We start from the raw sequence: 20792 nt of genomic DNA on the forward strand, positions 1-20792 counted from the left end.
TTGTTAATTAAATGTATAACTTTTCAAAAGCTTTTTTAGTAATGATAAGGCATTTGTTAACAAGTTATACTCTCGGGATGGATAGATGGCTCAACTGTTAAGAGCATTAGCAGGTCTTGCAGAGGACCCAGATTCAATTCCCAGCACCCACATGGCAAGTAACAACCATCCCTAACTCCAGTTCTAGTAGCTTCAACTCCTTCTGGCCTCTGCTGGCATTGGACAACATCTGTGCTCTTACATATATGCAGGCAATACAAAGATACACATAAAATAAAAAAAATCTTTTAAAAGAAGTTATACCACAAAAACATGTCTTCTAGTGAGGACAGGGAAATTAATTTGTGCTGTGCTTTTCTGTCATTACAAACACCTTTTCTCCACTGGGGATGTAGCTCCGTTGGTAGACTTCTTGCCTTGCATGCATGAGATCCACCCCACTACCATCAACACACACACACACACACACACACACACACACACACACCCTACAACCTTTCCCAAGTAATGAAGTCAGAAAATACAAACACAGCAGATTGCTAACTCTCTTCCTCACAGGTTAGGCAGGTAAATATTTCTCAACATCAGCTGTCTCAACAGGAATTCCTGTCCAGGTGAAACAAGTTCACGGTTTCCACTGCTGCTTTGAACTCGAGCAGAGGAGGAAACTTTAAATAGACTCTTCTCCCAGACTCGGGAATTTCCATACAGCAGGAGAAATTAAGGTTAAAACATTGAGAGCTGGCTCAGGGGTTAAAAGCACTGGCTGCTCTGACACCCTCTTCTGGCCTCTGTGAGCACTGCACACATGGGTGCACTTACATACATACAGGCTTAAAATAAAAATAAATGAATAGATGAAGCACACTGGGGAACTCATACATTAACTGGGTATTTCTCCCCTCAAATTTTTCATTGAAGATTAAACCCACAACCTGGGTTTCTTTTAAACCCAAGGACAATTTTATTAGGGTTTAAAAGAAAGACCCCACACAGCATGGTGGGGCCCGCCTTTAATCCCAGCACTCAGGAGACAGAGGCATGGGGATTTCTGTGAGTTTGAAGCTAGCCTGGTCTACATAGTGAGTTCCAGGCCAGCTGAGGCTACAGGAAAAAAGACCTGTCTCAAAGAGACCAAAAAAAAAAAAGAAAGAAAAAAGGAAAAGAAAAGAAAGATCCCAGGTCAGGTAAGCTGCAAATCTTGGCAGCTCCCTGGAGGAGGGGCATAGAGGAAAGAAAGAGAAGCCATGCTGTTTTAGGCAGGTATGAGAGGTCAACCACATGACAGGCAAGCAGCACATGGCAAAAAAAAAAAAAAAGCGGGGGGGGGGGGGGAGCTTCAGAGAAAGAGTGAGAAAGTACAAAGTATTCAGGGAAGCGTCACAGCCTGGAGTGTTAAGCTCTTCAGCGGCTGGACCTAGCTTTTAAACCACCCAACCCTAACTCCTCCAGCTTCAGCTGCTGGACCTAGCTTTCAAACCACCCAACCCTAACTCCTCCAGCTTCAGCTGCTGGACCTAGCTTTCAAACCACCCAACCCTAACTCCTCCAGCTTCAGCTGCTGGACCTAGCTTTCAAACCACCCAACCCTAACTCCTCCAGCTTCCTAAAATTTTGCTTTAGACTGGATTCAACCTCACAGGGACCCCAATTCTGATCAATGCTCCTTTCTCAGCTCATCTATGAGTCTCAATAGAGACCTCTTGAGCATCTGTTGTGCCCTGCACTGTTTGTAGCCCAAACAGCAGAGAGAAAAACAATTTGTTTTGCCCCAAGAACTTTCCTCCTCTCTCTCTCCCTCCCTCTCTCCCTCGCTCCCTTCTAGCTCATGTTGAGTTCTGATTTCTTCACCTTTTCATACGGAGTCCTCTTTTCAACATGATACAAACCCACAGAGGAACATCCCAGTCCTTTGTATCAGCCTCTACTTTCTTCTTGCGTGCTTTTTTCCATCCCCCCCCATAACAAATTTATTAAATTCTTCACATGGCCTAGCACATGACTGAGCATAGAGTCACCTGGCAAGTTCTTGACCTACCAATCATCTCTCCATCCTGCAACTAGCATCTCTCTTCTTCAAAGCCTTCAATGGATCCTTTGCTCTTAGAATAAAGATCAAAGCCCACGTGGTGAGGTCACCCAGGCTGGGCCACCCTGTCTGCCTTGTCAGCACCATCTGCTGTGCCCTCTCTACAGCTCTGATCCCTCCCAGGAGCCACCTCAGCCTCTGCCAGCCCCCTCACTTCCTTCCAGTTTTCTTTTTGAATACCACTCATTCTTCCTGTTTCAAAGATCTTTTCCTTGGATCTTTTCCTTGCCAGTTTCCCACATCTACCAAGCCAGGTGACTGTCCTCTGTCAATGGACTAGATAAACTTGTTTCTTCCCTTCAGAGCATTTATCCCAATTTGTAATTAAACTTTAATTATTGGGATTCTTTGATAATGACAACCCCCCCACACACACACCAGGCTATGAGTTCCATGGGAACACTGGCTGTGTCTTGTTATGCCCAGAGTCACCTCTAGCACCTGCCCTTAAACTGACACATGTTAAGTGCTCAAGAAATATCTTCTGAATGAGCCAATAAACCTTGGTGCTGGGATGTGCCAGGATCTGTACTTAATCTCAATCCTTAAGACTGGCTCTCTACCCTCAAGAAGTTTATGCTCAAACAGAAACTAAACTAGACTAAAACAGAAACAAGAGTACATAGGGCAGTGAGTGGTGAATTGATTTGCATCGTCTACTTTTGGCATGGGGTTGGAGAATGACATTGTTAGTACCTGTAGCACTTACCTTGACTCTTGCCTTTTGTTATATCATTTTTACCATGTTGACCCAGATCATGAATGACTTTGTGCTATGCTTAATAGTTTGCATTTTCACTCTGGTTTTTATTGAAGGTAATACACTGACTCTAAAACGTTTTAAACAGGCTATTCTCTCTCATTCTCTCTTTCCTCTCTCCTCTCTCTCCTCTCTCCTCTCTCCTCTCTCCTCTCTCTCTTCTCATTCTCCCTCTCCCTCTCTCCTCTCTCCTCTCCCTCTCCCTCTCGCTCTCCCTCTCCCTCTCAGAACCCAGGGCTTCACACATACTCAGAGGGCTCTGTCACTAAGCCTCATCCCTAGCCCAAGACAGACTGTTATTTGTCTTTAAGGAAGGGCCATTTGAGCTCATTTCCTTCTCAACAACTCTAAAGTTCTGCCATAAGAATTAGTTTCTAGGGAAAGGCTGTGAATTTCAAATGCGATGGCTCTGCAGAGGATAAAGCTAAAAGACCCAAGTCGGGTGCCATCTAGTGGTACAGCTCAGGTTCTCTTTTTTCAGAGCCAGGGACAGTGATTTTTGTCTTACAAGTTTCTCTGCAGCTAGTGACAAGAATCCACTCGTAAATGAAGCTGTGGGTTTGCATAGAAAACTTGGAAATCAAATTAAGATGTCCCTAGGAGAAAAGCAGAGTCTGGATTATGAGATCCCCAGGCAGGCTCTCTCATAGCAGGTGCTCCTGAGGCAGCCACACATGGTCCGGGCTGGCAATGAAAGAAAAGAAAGAAAACCCCCAAGTACATTCTACCATGATGTTGCCTCTATTTCACACTAGAACAGTGTAGCCGGGGGGAGTCATCCACACACCCACACTCACATCTCCTCAGCAGTGCCTTCAAAGATTCCCTACAGGTTCCCCCAGTATCAATGCCAATGACAGAATCTCTGATCTATGCTAGACTTACCAATTTTTCAGAATTTTATTATTACTTATCAGTTTGAAGCTAGCTGAGACATAATTCCTACTAACGTGATACTGGCTGACGACCAGTTGATACTTCTTTGAGAACCTGCTCTTTAAATGAAGTCACAGAAAGATTCTTAGAAGTAGCACTTCGTTGAAATCTTAAGAGATTCAGAAGAGGTACTGAGGCCAATGAGATGGCTCAGCAAGTAAAGGCACTTGCCATGTAAGCTTGATGATCTGAGTTCAATCCTTGGGACCCACAATGAAAGGAGAGAACCAACTCCTGAAAGCTGTCCTCTGACCTCCACCTCTCTCTCTCTCTCTCTCTCTCTCTCTCTCTCTCTCTCTCAGTAATAATATTATAATAATTTTAAAGAGTTAACCAATTAAAGAAAAAGAAAGGGCATCGTCCCCAAACAGGAAACATGCCAAGCATGGTGGCATATGCCTTTAATCCAAGCTCTCTGGAGGCAGAGGCAAATGGATCTCTATGAGATTGAGGTCAGCCTCATCTACATAGTGAGTTTCAAGCCAGCTGGGGCTACAGGAAGCCCCTGTCTCAAAAAAAAACCCAGGAAAAATCCTGAGTGAAGACAGAGAAGCCAAAATCATCATGGGATGGGCAAGGAAATACCTCACAGTTGTAAGATCTTTCTCAGCTCCTCTGATGTTTGATCACTCCAGCATAATGACCACTGCATATATCCAAATGCAGTCAACATTAAATAGGCCTGACTATGGGTGGTGTCAAGTTGCAGTGACCAGTGATCATAATATCACTTTTGTGAATATGTATTATTTTTCAAGTTTTTTGGTATTTTTTATGCCAATGCCTTTTGAACCTCAGTCCTATTATGCTTGATGAACAGAACAGCATAACTCTACACAGTTGAGGGTTCATGATGATAAAATTCAAGGAAGAGAATCAAGGGACAAGACTGAAGTGGCAACTGGGCATCTCCTATGCCATGTTTGTGACTACTAAATAATTTTGCTCAGGGGGTTGTGAACTCATCAGACATGCCTGTGACACAGTTCACTCTGGGGGTGGTATACAAGATTGATTGGGCACAGTCAAAACTGGAAACAAGAAGATTTGGGAGGAGGCTGAAACAGAAACAGGGCTCAGACCTGGGCAACAGTGAGCCAAAGGAAGCTAAGGGGGAGGCAAGAGGAGATGGGTGTCAAGAGAACTGCATTCCAGCCAGGTGTGTTGGCACGTGTCTGTAATCCCATAACTCAGGAGGCTGAGGAAGGAGGATCAGGAGTTGAGGGCCAGACTGGGCTACATAGAAAGACCTGAGAGACAGAGATAGAGAGAGACAGAAACAGACAGACAGACAGCTCTGGTTTCTAATCCCAATTCATCTCCTTGGGCCTCAGTTCCCCACTGCAAAGTGAAGGGATCTTCCCCACTGATTATTATTTCTTTGTGACTATTGCATAAAAATGAAGCATGTATCTCAGGAGTAACCCTTAGGAAACTGGGAGAAGGGCCTCCTGCTAAGGGGCTACAGAGATCGTTCAGTGGTTAAGAACACAGACTGCTCTTGCAGGGGACCTGGGTTCGATTCCTAGCACCCACATAGCAGATAACAACTGTCTGTAAATCAATCCAGTTCCAGGGGATCCGATGCCCTCTTCTGTCCTCTGTGGGCATTGCACTACACAGGTGCACTTACACATATGCAGGCTGTACACTCATACACATAAAATAAAAACAATAAAATAATTTTTAAAAAGACTGAGCACAGAGAGGATTTACAGACAAATGGACTGACATTATAAGGGCTCATGGAAGCTTTAAGGTTAAGAGAGTCAGCAGTCCTGAAAAGCATTTAATATTATTTTGCATTCCATTTTGTCAACAGTAAGCCCCACGCATAGGCCAGAGAGTATGGGCAAGGCACCCGGGACACAGAGCCAAGCCTTTTGCTTCCTAAACAGCCAAGCATAGGGGTAGAAGATGCAATAGACTATGACTTTCCCAGTTTGTTTGTGGATACTTTGTTTGGGGGATAGGATCCTGCTCTGTAGCCCAGGTTGCACTAGAACTCCTGATCTTCCTGGTTCAGCCTACTGAGTGCTGGGTTTCCAAATGTGTACCACCATATCTGGTTTGTGGGGGATTTTTCAGTAGCAATTTTTCGTCTAAAAAAAATCTTTTGTTTATTATTTTTAAATCTACCCTCCTTTAACCAGTTCCTACTTCCTTTCAGATTCCGCCTCTTGCTGCCAGAAACCAGCCACAGGGATGTTACGGTAAGAATGAGAGCTCTCAGGGTACTCTGAGGCCAGAGGAAAAAAAAGAATTCTGCTGTATCACGGCATATGTGCATGGTTTCCTATTTCTGAATCCTTGATTTCTCCATGCTTCTAGGTTTTAACTTAAGAGTGAAGTCTCATTTACTGGCTGCATGGCCTTAGACACGTCACTTAACCTCTCACTCAATTATTACTACTTCCAACAGAAGCATGATAATAAAATAAGAATAGATCTGGGGGAAATTCGTCAGGAAATCGATGAATTTAGATAGGCCAAATAAGATGCTTCATTTTGGAGGAGGATCCTGAAGATTAGGAGTCGGGAGTAATAGTGTCCACAGGCTAGAAGAGAAGTCATACCTTTCATGTCAGTCACTGAAGTCTAAAATATCAGTGTCAGAGCTGGAGAGATGGCTCATCAGTTAAGAGCCTTGACTGCTCTTTCAGAGGACCCTGGTTCGGTTCTTAGCACCCTCATATGGTGGCTAACCATCATCCAACAACAACAGCTTTAGGGGATTCAACACCTTCTTCTGGCCTCCGGGGACACTGCACACACAGTGCACTTACGTGCATGCAGGCAAAAACACTTGTAAAATAAAAATAATAAAATATTAAGATAAAATATCAATGTCAAGATTGGGTGTGATGGTACACACCTGTTTAGTGTCAACAACACATTCAGTGTGCTGACCATGGCAGTTCAGGAAAATGGCAGTGGTTTATGCCTGGCATTTTACATAGAACTTGTCTAATTTTGGCAACCAAGCTATGCTAGTGATGCTATTGCTGCTATCCTATTATTATCTTCCTCTCATAGTTGAGGAAATTAAGGTAACTTTCCCAATATCGCAAAATAAGTGGTAGTAAAAACAAGAGACATAAATCTAGAAGTCAGACTGCAAAGCCATATTTGCTAAGATGCAATGATATTCCTATTGCTAAGCACATAAGATTCTCAAAATGTTTTCACTGAGCCAGCGGTGGTGGCATACAAGTGTGATCCCAACATTAGAGGAGGCTAAGTCAGTACGAATGTGAGTTCCAGGATGGAGCCATGATTCAGTAAATGAGACTGGGGACTTCTTCGTTCTTCATTATCTTACTTAGTAGATATCTCAACTACTACATTTGCTGCCACCTTGGGGTCCCTGTTCATTATCACCAGTGTAGCGGGAAGCAGAAGTGTCCACCCTCCAGGAGAAAAACAGGAAACCCTGTAATATGGCTTCCTACAAAGCTAGTATGTCCCTGTAGGTAACCTTTAGTCATTTCATTCTATCCAGTTAAATTCTGTGGAAGCGCACATCTAAACTAGACATGGTGCTTTCCAAGAGCCTCGATTTGGTAACTAATGCAGTTTCTTTTTTCATTTTAGGTTGTGAGGTTTGAGAACATCCTGTCATCCATTCTTCACTTTGGAGTCTTCCCACTGGCCAACAGTAAGAAACCTTGGGAAATGAAGAGCTCTGACACTGGTTAAACTTTGGGTTTTGTTGGGAACTTTCCACCCTGATGCCTGTGTGTTTAGTGTTATTGTGAATGAAGACCAGAGTCAGAAATTTACAGTGTATGGTTTTAAGGGTTGCAGAATCCAAGATTATAGGTCCAAGCCTGCACTATTTGTAGATTCTGCTGGAAAGGCTAACTTTGGTTGAGTTAAATAGATTAAAACTGCTCTCCTTAGACAGTAATGTCTCCTTCATACCAACTGGAAATGATATTTTTCCTAGGAAATATCTCTGTGGTTCTGCAAAGATTGCTATCTGGACACGCTTTAATGAGTGGCATTCCTGCCTCTCTCCCTGCATCACAATTACTTACAAACTGCAGCATCTGGAGTTTGGCTCAGTTAAAATATTTTTATATTAGACACAAAAATGTTCCCAGGCCCCACTAATTAAGAATTTTCAAAATATAAATATGGAGCTGGAGTGATAGTTCAGTCGGCAAATGCTTGCATGGATGGACCTGAGAAATGACAACTGAGGTTATCCTCTGGCCTCCACACACACACGCACACACACACACACACGCTCACGTGTGTAGAAGATGGAAATCATGGCCAGGCCTGGTTAGTACTTAGATGGGAAAAAAGGGAAAGTGGTGGAGGTTTATTTGGGGGGGATATCTAAAAGGTACACTTTATTAAATGTAAATTAATTACTAATTCCTCCAGGAAAAATGCTAGGGACATATCCATGTGCATGAAAACAGAAGCAGGAAGTATGATGAGTAAACTATTAGAAAGCTTCTTGCTCACCTAGTTCTAAAAAGTTTGCTTGAAAAAAAAATCTGTGCCCAAGCCAGGCATGGTGGCGCACATCTTTAATCCCAGCACTCCAGAGGCAGAGGCAGGCAGATATCTGTGAGTTCGAGGCCAGCCTGGTCTACATAGTAAGTTCCAGGTCAGCTGGGGCCATAGGGAGACCCTGTCTCAAAAATATCCCCCCCAAAAAAAAATCTGTGCCTATGCAGTTATATTACATCTCTTTTCTGTACTGTAGCAAAACTTCAGCAAGGATTCCCTCTTCCCAACCCTTACAACATCTCATTCGTCAATTCAGATATTGAAGTTTTTGAGGTAAGATTGTGACTCTCCTCCCCTCCCCTCAGACAAACCCAGATATGCCCTTAATCTGATGTTGTCTTTCTCTTGCATCCTTTTCAGGGTTTCCTTCTGGTTTCCACTGACCTGAAGCATGAAGCCACTTCAAAGCAACAGTCAAATCTCCATAACTGGGGAAGTCTGGAACTGGTAAATGGACCATGGCGGGAACAGCCAGTCCCTTGATTGCCTATTCACAATCTATCCAAAGAAGGAAACAACTCTTAGTCCCACAGCTACTACACCTGGAGGAGGATGGCCAAGCACTCTGGAATTTTAACGCCTTTGTGAACTGCTTAGGCAGTTTCTTTCTGGAGTCCTCAGAGACCTGGAGTGAGACAGACTTCATTAAAGGGCTAACTAGGGACATGTCATGGGAGAAGACAGGGTTGTATGTGCATATATATGAGCATGTTGTGTGCTGTGTTTATAATCTGTGGACAAGAGTGAGGCATGTAGTACTGACCAGGTAGGAAAGAAACTTATCTGTACTTATGTTGGTAGATTTTTTTGTGGCAACCTTGTCTACTCTTTAGAGACTTTCCCTTTATGTTTAATTTTTGCATTTCATATTTACTATTCCTGTTCCACATTTAATTAAAATTATTTTCTATCAATGTCCATCTTTATGTGTGAGAGAAATCTCCTGACCTGAATTTATTTTAATAAAATATGACAGAAACTGAAAAAAAAACTTCATTTCTTTAACATTGAAAAGTGTTCAACATCGTTAGTAATCAAGGAAATGCAAATTAAAACCACCCTAAGGTATCACCTTATCCCAATCAGACTGGCTAGGATCAAGAGAACAAATGATACCAAATGCTGGTGAGGATGTGGAGAAAGGGGAACACTCATTCATGTTGGTGGGATTGCAAACTTGTGCAACCTCTAAAGAAAACAGTGTGGAAAACTCTTAAAAACTAAAAATGAAGCTACCATCTGACCCGGTTATACCACTCCTTGGCATATACCCAATGGACTCATCCCATTGTAGAGACACTTGTACAACCATGTTTGTTGCTGCTTTTTTCACAACAGCTAAGAGATGAAAGCAACCTAAGTGCTCCTCAACTGACAAGTGGTTAACAAAAATGTGGTATATTTAGACAAAGACTGAGGTTTTACAAATATCAAGACTTGATTTATTTTTTATGTGTGTGTTTTGCCTGAATGAATGAAAGTACACGTGTGTTGTGCATTGTCTGTGGGGGTTGGAAGAGGATGTGGTATCCCCTGGAACTGGAGTTATGGAAGGTTGTTAGCTGTCATGTGGGTGCTGAGAACCAAATCTGGGTCCTCTGCAAGAAGCACTGAGCCATCTCTCCAGCCCCAAGACTTAAATTTTTTGAAACAGAGTCTCCCTGTTTCCCAAGCTTGTCTGGAACTTGCTATGTAGACCAGGCTGCCCTCAGTCTCACAGAGATTTGCCTGCCTCTGCCTCCTGAGCGCTGGAATTAAGGGCTTGCTCCACCACCCTGGGCAAAGACTTGATTTTAATAGGGAATTGCTGGCAATTTAAATCTCTCCTGTGTTCATCCTGTATGTTTGAGGATGTTTCCACTCCTCAAATGAGGAGACAGCAGTGCAGAGTGTTAAGCCTTGACAGCTCATATTTGATATTAGTGTTGTCAATCAGCAGTGTAAAACTGGGGCAGAGGAGAGGAGGAGGGGAGAGCCAGGGTGGGTATGTAGGAAATGAACAGAAACCACACATTTCGCTTCGCAGTGCTTCCAGAAGAACTGTTTATAAAGTGCTTACCTTGGGCCAAGCCCTGGGCTGACTGCAACTCCAGTTTCATTCCTATAGCCTTCATGGCTGCTCTACGAAAAGCTCTGATCCCGTTTCATCCTTGAGGAAACCGAGGTTAAGAGGGATTCATCACAAAGCTAGCAATACCACAGACAGAAATTAAACCCGAATGTTCCTGATTCCCAACTCACTGTTCTTTACATAGGCAGGGCTAGAAACAAACGACTGCAAGCTCGTCCTTCACAACCAGAAGAGTCAACTGCGTCTAAAGGCATAGTTATAGCGGTCTTACTCTCTAAACAAAGCTGGATTCGGAAACCCTGTAATTTATTCTTCTTTGCAGAGCATTGCTGGCCATCACCGATGCTCTTTAAAATGTCTGCAGTAATAAACGATATGCTTTCGTGTTTCATTCTTTGGGATGCTCTTTTTTGTAACAGAAAAGGTATTTCCTGTATATCCACAAATTCATTCTGAAATATCTAAATGTTCAGGTGTGGTGTTCATTCAAATATGTATCTTTCTCAGATGCTTCACTAATGGGGACGTAAACTCTAAACCATAGATTTTTTTTTTTTTTTTTTGGTCTTTTTGAGACAGGGTCTCCCGTAGCCCCAGCTGTCCTGGAACTCACTATGTAGACCAGGCTGGTCTTGAACTCACAGAGATCCGCCTGCCTCTGCCTCCCAAGTGCTAGGATTAAACGCGTGCGCCACCACGCCTGGCCATAGATTCTATATCTATATTTATTCTCTAAGGCAGCTGACCATCCCAGATTCAAGGGTTTCATGAGCTACTAAAAGCCCTCCCAAGACAAGAGTAGTTTAACCAGACCACACTAAGTACATTTGGCTTAGCTATAGCCCCTGGAAAACCTTTTGATGAGCTGAAAACGACTTGTGGGAAGAAATTTGAACCTCCGCGCTCGCCGTCGCCCATCCTTCTGCGCAGCTGGCCGCACCTGCGCATTGAGGCCTCAGAGGCGGTGCTGCGGGAAGCGGGTGGACAACGCGGTATCTTCTCTTTCAAAGCGGATCCGGGAAGTCCCGCCACCGCTGTCGCCACCATGAGTCGCAACTATAACGATGAGCTGCAGTTCTTGGACAAGATCAGTAAAAACTGCTGGAGGATAAAGAAGGGCTTCGTGCCCAACATGCAGGTGAGGCGGGGCCTTCCGGGCTGCGAGCAGCGCTTCCGCCGCGGGCTGGCTTCTCCGGACCCCCTGCGGGGCTCCGCTCCCTGCACCCGTCCTGTGCCGCCCGGGTCCCAGGACTCGGGGACAGACCGAGCGCGGCGTTTGCCGGGCGCCTGGGGCTCGCATATGCCTTCACCCAGCGTGGGCGTGTTCTGTGCCTGTTCCTCCAGGACTTTCCTGTGGTCTTTTCCTAGGTGGCACAGCCAGCCCAGGCTAGTTGCAGGACAGCAACTCCGTTCCTCTGAGTCATGCTAGCTATTTAGATACGTTTACAGAAGGGATTCCTCGAACCTGATTGGTTTTTAATACTACGACTTCGTTTCTCACAGTAGCCAAGATGAACAGGGCAAAGGGTGGTTTTTTTTTTTTAAAAAAAAATATGCATTTCGCAAAAGGACTGAGGCTCTGTTGGTGACACAGCTGGTACCTATCTAGGTAGATGGCCCAGCCAGGACTTCATGTCCTGTCCCTTTTTCTCTTCCCAGGATGATGTGTCTCAGTTTGGAGACTTGAGAGCCCGAGACGCGGAGACTCAGGCTTCCATTATTGTAAAGGAAGAAAATATTTCTGAAGTTAAGCAAGGCACTTTTGTTGTTAGGTGAATTGAGGTCCCTGAAGTGTCATGTGAGTGGCACTAAAGGTTTGCAATCCTTGTCTTGGTTAAAAAAAAAAAGTTCCTTGTAGGACTGGCATAGTGGCCCAGGCCTGTAATCCTGGCATTCTGCAGACTGAAGATCACATGGTAGAGGCCAGCCAGAGCAACATAGTGAGGCACTGTCTTCAAACCAAACAAAGTTCCTTTTAGCCATTGTACTCTTTTACTTAATATTTCAAATAAAGCTTTTCAAGTATCTGATCCCCACACCACTTTGCAAGATACTTGGGGGGGGGGTGGACAGACAGAGTCCACAGTGATAAAAGTGTTGTTTTCCCCCATTTTGTATAAGAAGGGGGTTGATTATAGATTTATTTGCATATTTTTAATTGATACATAAAAACTACAATATTCCCTGTCTAGAACTTGTAATGCTAATTACTCTTGCCTTTACTTCTCCTTCACATTGCCTATTCACCAGTCAAGGACTTTCTTTTCCCCCTATAGATAAGAGTTACACAATCTGGGAGTCTTTTGGATAGACCCACTGAGGGGTACCCCAATTGCCTCACCCTGCATCCTGATTCCCTATCCACAAGTTGGGTAACCTCTTCAGAGGATGGTGTGATAAGAATATGAGGTAGGAATTAGCTAGGCAGTTAGGGAAAAAAGACCCCCCAAAAAAGTAGCCAGTTTCTTGGCTAAAACTCACAATGTCCTTGGACCTGTTAGCAACCTACTCCATTCCAAAAGCCAAAAATGTCAAAAGTATTTGGGAGCTTTTATCTAATCTTTAAAAGATTTTAGGGTTACCTCTTCAGAGGGGGGAATGTTAGAGTAGCCAAAAGCCCCATAAAAATAATAAGAAAGAAAGAGTAGATTGGGGAAAAAGAAACCAAGGATCTCATCAGAAAAGAAGTGTTTCAAGATATGTGAACCAATATTTTAGGACCAACTTCTGTTTCCAACAGAATCTTTACAGAATTGTAGATAAGACTACAAGTCTTAGATCTACTTGCTATTATCTTTCAGAGTGGTTGTATAATGAATTATTACATGTAAATAATTTAGTGTAGAGCTTGTCCTGTAATATATGTTAAAACATCTGCTTTAAAAAAAAAAAAAGTTATAAAATAGGAGGCTTCCTTATGACTTTTTCAGACATCTTCAGTACTAGTTACCATCTTCCCACCGCTCTTCTACCCTAATGTTTTTCCTTCTTACAGAAAGAAAGCATTGGTACATTGATACATTTAGCTTTTAAGTATGTCAAAACTTAACCATCTTTTGTCATAATTAGCATATAATCATTAAGGAAAGATGGAAGGTTTGTAGATTCATATGAGTAAAGTTCTTTGGTTCATGGACTCTTTGTCAAATTCATGTTTCTATACAGAAATGTCTGAGACAGTTAACTTACAAAGAGAAAAGTTTTCTTTTCACTCACAAGTTTGGAAGTTTTACTCCATGAGAAGTAGTCTCACATCCTTTGGACCTCTGGAAAAGCAGCAAATCATGAGAGTATGCATGGAGCAAATGTACTGTCTATGAGCCTGAAGGATAGGTGCAAAGACACTAGGATATCACAATCCCTTCCAAGGATATTCCCCCAGTAGCCTAAGAATCTTCTCCTTACCCACCTTTTAAAGTTTTCACCATCTTCCAAAAGATTCACTTTAAGGGCCAAGCATTTATCACATGTACTTTCGATGGACACTCACCTAAGACTTGCAAAATCCTCTACCTAATTGGTTAGTGTAGGTAAAGGACATAGAAGATAATATTGGAGAAACAGAGAGATGAGAAATTCTAAAAGGAAAGAAAGAACAGTGAACTATCAACTATGTTCAATTATAGAGAAGTTCCAATCCAAAACAGTGTTGACAAAGGTGCTAGGAAAATACCAACTAACAGATAATGTCATTACAGTTAATAAAATAGATAAGTAGCCTAAATAATTACAAAGTCTGGTTTATTAAATTGTCAATATAAAACAATGACTAAATATTAAGAACATTATAAAGCAGCAAGTCTTAAATTTTGGGGTCTTAAGAACCTTTTATTCTCTTTAAAATATTAGGAGACAAAAAAGCTTTTGTTGTTATGGGTTATTTCTACAACACTTGCTGCAGATCTGGTCTTACTATTCAAATTGTGTAAGTCAACTCAGATTGCTCTTTACAGTGCACTGGGAACCAGGTCCAGAGGGATGGCTTCTTAGGTGTATAGACAAGCATTCAATCATGCCAACATATGATTTCTATAAAACAGTTAAAAAAAGAAAACCTTTCAATATACTACCAAAAGTTGAATCTTGAGAACTCCGAGCTAAGATGTTTAAAACCTGAAAATAAAAAAGTATTATCTTCTTTTGGAGATTATTAATGTATTCTCAGCAGATTTTAAATAAATTTCTGTTTAAGAACGTGGGGATTTTTTAAGAAGGAAAATTGAAGGTGGGGCTAGAGCAGTGGTTCAGCAGTTAAGAACACTGTTCTTGCACAAGACCTGGGTTCAGATCCCAGCACCCACATGGCAACTAACAACTGTCCGTAACTCTAGTTCCAGGGGATCCGACAGCCTCTTCTTTCCTCTGCGGTCGTTGTACAACATGGGTGCACTTACTTACATGCAGGCATAACACTCATGCACATAAAATAAAAATAATGTTTAAAAAAAAAAATAAAGAAAATTGAAGGAAAGAAAAAAAGGTAGGTCTATTCACCCACACTGGGAGGCCCCAATATTCTTGAAGAACTCTATGATCACTAATCTTTATAGAGCACATCTTCCATTGGGAACAACAGCCATTGAACTAAGAGACCTACATGCAGTAGAAATATTCAGACACCAGGACAGCAGATGGGGCAGCACTTGAGGTGTACACGGTTATCATGATGGACAGCAGGGTCAAAGGAACAGTCTAGTTTCTGGTTGATCACAGTGTTCCTAGAAATGAAACAAAAACAAATCAAAAAGAAAATTGAAGGAAAGAAAAAAAGGTAGGTCTATTCACCCACACTGGGAGGCCCCAATATTCTTGAAGAACTCTATGATCACTAATCTTTATAGAGCACATCTTCCATTGGGAACAACAGCCATTGAACTAAGAGACCTACATGCAGTAGGAATATTCAGACACCAGGACAGCAGACGGGGCAGCACTTGAGGTGCACACGGTTATCATGATGGACAGCAGAGTCAAAGGAACAGTCTAGTTTCTGGTTGATCACAGTGTTCCTAGAAATGAAATTACTTGGATGTCTCCTTGATTCTTACTTGATCTGTATGAGCAGAAAAGTTCCAGGTCAAGTGAATAAATCTATCCTGAAAAAAAAAAAACTACATTATTTGGGGCACCATGTAGCATTCCTGTGTGTGTCATATAATGTCCAAGTTATGGTAAACATAACTTATCAAACATCATGAACGCTGAAGTAGCAGGCTGAATATTCCTATCTGAAATGCTCATAACCAGAGGTGTTTTCAGATGTTTGGAGATTTTTGGAGTTTGGGATAGTTGCATAGATTCTATTGTTTGAACATCCCTAATCTAACCCCAGATCCAAAATGCTTCAAAATCTGAACGCTTTAAACCAACTCTTTTAATCTTTGATAGGAAGTTTTTCTCTTGTAATAGGTAATGTGAGAAACTTTTTCAGAGTAGAGCAACATAAACACTGTGTGTCCCAGTCTGTGCAGTGTGCCTGTACTTCCTGGTCACATGGACAGTCACTGTTTTTGCCTTTCTTTTGTACCAGGTTGAAGGAGTTTTTTATGTGAATGATGCTCTGGAAAAATTAATGTTTGAGGAATTAAGGAATGCCTGTCGAGGTGGTGGTAAGTAGAGATTTGGGTATGGTACCAGTAAAGCCACCCCTGAGACCTGAATAAAGAGGAACACAGCTGAAGAAAGGAATGACCGAGACTACAATCGGAGTGCTTATTTATTTGTATCTCAGATAACTTCACACAATGTTAGCAAGTGCCACCATCTGTCCACACTTACTATGCACTCAGCATTGCATTAGGTACTTGAGATTGTGTAATGCTTTTTTGAGTAACTAAAAGGGACAGTATCATTATCTGGCTTTACAGAAATCACAACTCAGTGAGGTTAAGTGATTTTAGTTTGTCCTTAATGACACAACTTTTTAGTGACAGAGCCAGAATTCAAATCCCAGAGTGCCTGATTTTAAAACCGGCATTCTTAACTAGAATACTAGTTTTAATGAACTTTAGTTATCTCTTCTACACAGTAGGAGTGATGCCTGTCTCACATGACTGCCCAGAAGTTTAAAGATACATGTATAATGCTCTAAAATGATACTCTAGGATGATGGTAGAGTAGAAAGCATCTTGTTTTAGCCTTTATATGTTCTAGATAGCAAACTGAAGTCATCCCTCCTCACTTAAGTGTGTTCACTTGTGTAAAATGGCATTGCTGGGGAGGTGGCTCAGTGGGTGCAGTGCATGCTGTACAAGCATGAAGACCTGAGTTCAGATCCCCAGCACACACATAAAAGCCAGGCACATAAGTGCCTCTGTAACCCCATCACCTGGGGAGACAGGCATATCTCTAGACCTTGCTGGCTAGCCAGTCTAGTCAGTCATTGAGCTCTAGAGTAAGAGACCCTGCCTCAAAAAAAATAAGATGGAAAGGCCAGCAGTGCTTGCCATGTGTGCTGCTTAGTTAGTTAGTTAGTTAGTTAGTTAGTTAGTTAGTTAGTTAGTTAGTTAGTTAGTTAGTTTTTTTGTCAACTTGACACAAATTAGAGTCATCTTGGAAGAGGGAATCTGTTGAAGAATTGCCTCTATCATATTGGCCTGTGGCTGTGTCTGAGGCATTTTCTTAATTACTGATTGTTGTAGGAAGGCCCAGCCCACTGTGGGCAGTACCATTCCTGAGCAGGTGAGCCTGGGCTGTATAAGAAAGAAAACTGAGCCAGGCATGGTGGCGCACACCTTTAGATCCAGCACTTGAGGGACAGAGGCAGGCGAATCTCTGTGAGTTTGAGGCCAGCCTGGCCTACATAGTGAGTTCCAGGCCAACTGAGGCTACAGGAAGACCCTGTTTCAAAAAGACCTTTTTTAAAAAAAAAAAAAAAAAAAAAAAAACTGAGCAAGCCAGTAATTCGCATTCCTCCATGGTCTGTGCTTCAGTTCCTGCCTCCAGCTTCTTGCCCTGAGTTCCTGCCTAACTTCCTTCAGATGGGCTGTGCCTTGAATGTGTAAGAGGAAATAAGCCCTTTCCTCTCCAAGTTGGTTTTGGTCAGTGTTTAATCACAGAAAGAAAGAAACTAGGATATTGAGCAAGCCTGATGACCTAAGTTCATTCCCAGAACCCACATAAGATGGAAGGAGAGAACTGACTCCACGAAGTTGTCTTCTTCCATGTCATGTACACACACACACAGCATACAGTAATCAGTAAATAAAGTTTTTAAAGTGAGGCTAAGAGCCACTGAGGAAGACACCCAGTGTCAGCCTGTGGCCTCCACAAACGTGTATGTGCACATACATGATCATGTACATACCACACAAAATTAAAATGTCACTATTGTTTCCCCCAGTTCCTCCCCATTGCCACCCTTTGTCACTTAGATTAAAACCACTGTGGATTTAGAGTAGTTTTTGTATTTGTCTGGGGACTGTCTGGATATATAGTGACAGCTGCATTAAACTCAGCACATTCCCTGGGCTGGCTTAGAACTTGTGAACCTCTTGCCTCAGCCTCCTAAGAGTTGGAATTATAGGCGTGTGCCACCATGACTGGCTTCACTCTCAATTTCTTTTGCTCTTTTTCCTTTTTGTGTGTATTTTTGTGTGTTGTGCATGCATGCTTATGTGTGTTACTGTTTGCATACTGTTTGTGGGTGTGTATGCACATGTGGAGGCCAGAGGGCATTGGTATCTTCAGTTGCTCCACCTTGAATATTGAAGCAGGGCTCTCACTTCAACCCAGAGCTTGCCAGTTCAGCAGTTACTGCACCAGCTTCCTTTGGAGACCCCCTGTCTCCACCTCCCAAGTGCTAGGATTGCAGCCACAGTCACGCAACATTTACATAGGTTCTCTCTGGTCCTCACATGTGTATGCCAAGTGCTTTACCTATAGAACTCCACTAGTGATATAGTTTGGTGAATAATGTGAATTATTGAAAGAGTATATTTTTATCCTGGCAACATAAAGGTTAATAGTTAACATTTTATATTTCCAGTCCATTGCAAGCCAGCTTCTTCTGTACATAGAACGCTGATAGGCATGTTTATGAGTCTGGTTGCCCCGTCTTCCTTCTTGAAATTCACATCCCATTGGTGTCCCTCTCCACTTTGTTTTAGTGACTCTAACCACTGACCCTTTGTATAATACATTCTAGAACATGAGTGTAATGCTGAGTATGTAATGTCCTGTTTTCTAAGACTGAGTTTTGTCTTCAGGTGTTGGTGGCTTCCTGCCTGCCATGAAGCAGATCGGCAATGTGGCAGCCCTGCCTGGCATTGTTCATGTGAGTCAAAGTCAGAACCTTAGTCATTTATATTGACTATAAAGTTTGTTGAGTGAATGAAGGATTCCACTAATAAATGCTGGTGTCATTTAGACTGTGACCTTTGAACATCTAGCAGTCACCATGAGCTCTAAAGAAATAACTGAGTCTAGATAGCCTCGGTCTCTGGTTGCCTTGGCTGGAATCTAAGCAGCTAGGCACTTTTGGAGTGGTTTTTATGGGGAGGTTTAAGTCTTGCCATGGGGACAGCATTATTTCTTCATCAGTGCATTGCCATTCTAGGTTCACTGTGGCTCTGTTCAAGAGGATAGTTGATAAAGAAAAGTTTGAGCACAGAGAGGAGAGAGACAGACAGACAGACAGAGAGAGACACTATCCTGGTCCGAAAAGAAGAGCAGTGAGTCTGTGGAGTGGAACCAGGTTGTGTTTGTGCCTCCACCAGCCTCGAATTCAGATTTTACCTTCAGAGGAGAGTGTAGACAGTGGTCTGTTTACCAGACTGCCTTCAGGCCTCATGCTGGTTACAGTGTTGTGAGCTTGGCAGGACTGGAGAAGGAAAAGATGTGGCTTCTGCTTTTATGAGCTCACTTGTAGGTGTCTCCATTTCCTTATTATATTTGACCTTCATTCTTTTTGGGACACAGTCCTTTACCAGATCCCAAACGTACAAAATATGCTGTATTCATGTCATCAAATAGATTTCATTTGCCTGTGATTATTTAACCTCTAATAATCTATATAAAACCTGGCATAGCCAGGTGTGGCATGTATCTTTAATTCCAGCACTCCAGAGGCAGAGGCAGGCAGATCTCTGTGAGATGGAGGCCAACCTGGTCTACATAGAGACTTCAGGCCAGCTGGGGCTACAGGGAGACTCAAAAAGCAAGCAAACAAACAAAAACAATCAGTCTTTATGAAAAGATTTCCTTAACTGTATTTAATTTTGTAAACAGGAATTTGTACACATACTCTCTGCAATAGGGACTTGGTGAAAAGCATCTTGATTTGGGGCATAGCTTCAGTGTACCAACTATTTCAGAGTCAGCAACAGGTCCATCTGGTAACCGGGGTGCAGAGTAATGACAGCTGCATTCACTTTCTCATTCTCTTCCAGCGGTCTATTGGGCTTCCTGATGTCCATTCAGGTTACGGGTTTGCCATTGGGAATATGGCTGCCTTTGATATGAATGACCCTGAAGCAGTGGTGTCCCCAGGTAAGGTCACTGCACGTCTGCTGTTGGGGTGTGGCTTCTGTGTGGACCATGGCCTTTCTGAGACAGCATGCCTTCTCTTTGTGTATTCCTCAGTCTCTTCATAGTCTATGATTTCTTTTCTTACATTTCTTACATTAAAATTGGACAGTTAGGCTATTAAAATATCAAGGAAACCATTTATTGAAAATGTTGGGGACTTTTACCAAATGCCAAACAGTATTTCCACTGGCCACAAAACACATTTCTCTGACAAAATTTCTCTTTGTGACTCAGTTACACAGAGTATTATTAGAAGGTTAAGTGGATTTAAGGTATTCAATGTTCTCTTATTGGCTTTTTTTATCATATGTATTACTATTCAGTTTTCTTAGGTTAGCATACAGATTTAGGGCTTTCATTGCTGTGTCTTCAGACCTGCCGTAAGCTTTGTTCTCATTTGTCCGAAGCTGCCCTCTCTCATCACCCTCCAGCCTCCCCGCTTCCGTCCCTGAGTTAGTGCACGCCCACCTTCACCCCTGCTTCCCTGTCACGTGTATTCTGTTACCCGATTTCCCACCTCCCTCAAGATCGCTCCCTCCCTCTCATCCCCTTTCTAGTTTTATGACCTACAAGCATACGTACACTCACACATACATAATCTTACATTTAAATTCCGCATATGGAAGAAAGCACTGGACGTTTGTGTTTCTGAGTTCAGCTTATTCTGTTTAACAGTTACCAATTGCATCCATTTTCATGCAAATACTGTATTCTTTATGGCTGTGTAAAATTATTGTACGTGTTCCACATTTTCTTTATTCATCTGTGGGTGGCCATCTAGACTGGTTCTATTTCCTAACTACGGTGAATTCCCTATAGTGCAGCTGTGGCCATGGATATGCAAGTATCTCTGCCATGTTGACTTAGAGTCTTTGAGGATA

The 20792-nt window shown here is 42.5% G+C and overlaps 2 protein-coding genes across 2 annotated transcripts in view; both read left to right on the top strand.

The window, feature by feature from the left end:
• Bpifc (BPI fold containing family C) overlaps positions 1-8863 on the top strand; it is a 70394-nt gene extending 61531 nt beyond the window's left edge. Inside the window, exons 11-14 of the mRNA XM_008843169.2 lie at positions 5956-5998; positions 7380-7443; positions 8509-8585; positions 8673-8863. Coding sequence (XP_008841391.1) covers positions 5956-5998; positions 7380-7443; positions 8509-8585; positions 8673-8795 — 307 coding nt within the window. The 3' untranslated portion in view covers positions 8796-8863. The remainder of the gene's footprint in view (positions 1-5955; positions 5999-7379; positions 7444-8508; positions 8586-8672) is intronic.
• A 2466-nt stretch (positions 8864-11329) lies between these two features.
• Positions 11330-20792, top strand: part of Rtcb (RNA 2',3'-cyclic phosphate and 5'-OH ligase) — a gene marked incomplete in the record, with an annotated part of 24760 nt that continues 15297 nt past the window's right edge. Inside the window, 4 exon segments of the mRNA XM_008843110.3 lie at positions 11330-11521; positions 15914-15992; positions 18591-18658; positions 19773-19872. Coding sequence (XP_008841332.1) covers positions 11429-11521; positions 15914-15992; positions 18591-18658; positions 19773-19872 — 340 coding nt within the window.

Source organism: Nannospalax galili, unplaced genomic scaffold (assembly GCF_000622305.1).
Source record: "Nannospalax galili isolate Female #2095 unplaced genomic scaffold, S.galili_v1.0 scaffold39, whole genome shotgun sequence".
In the NCBI taxonomy this organism is placed as follows: domain Eukaryota; kingdom Metazoa; phylum Chordata; class Mammalia; order Rodentia; family Spalacidae; genus Nannospalax; species Nannospalax galili.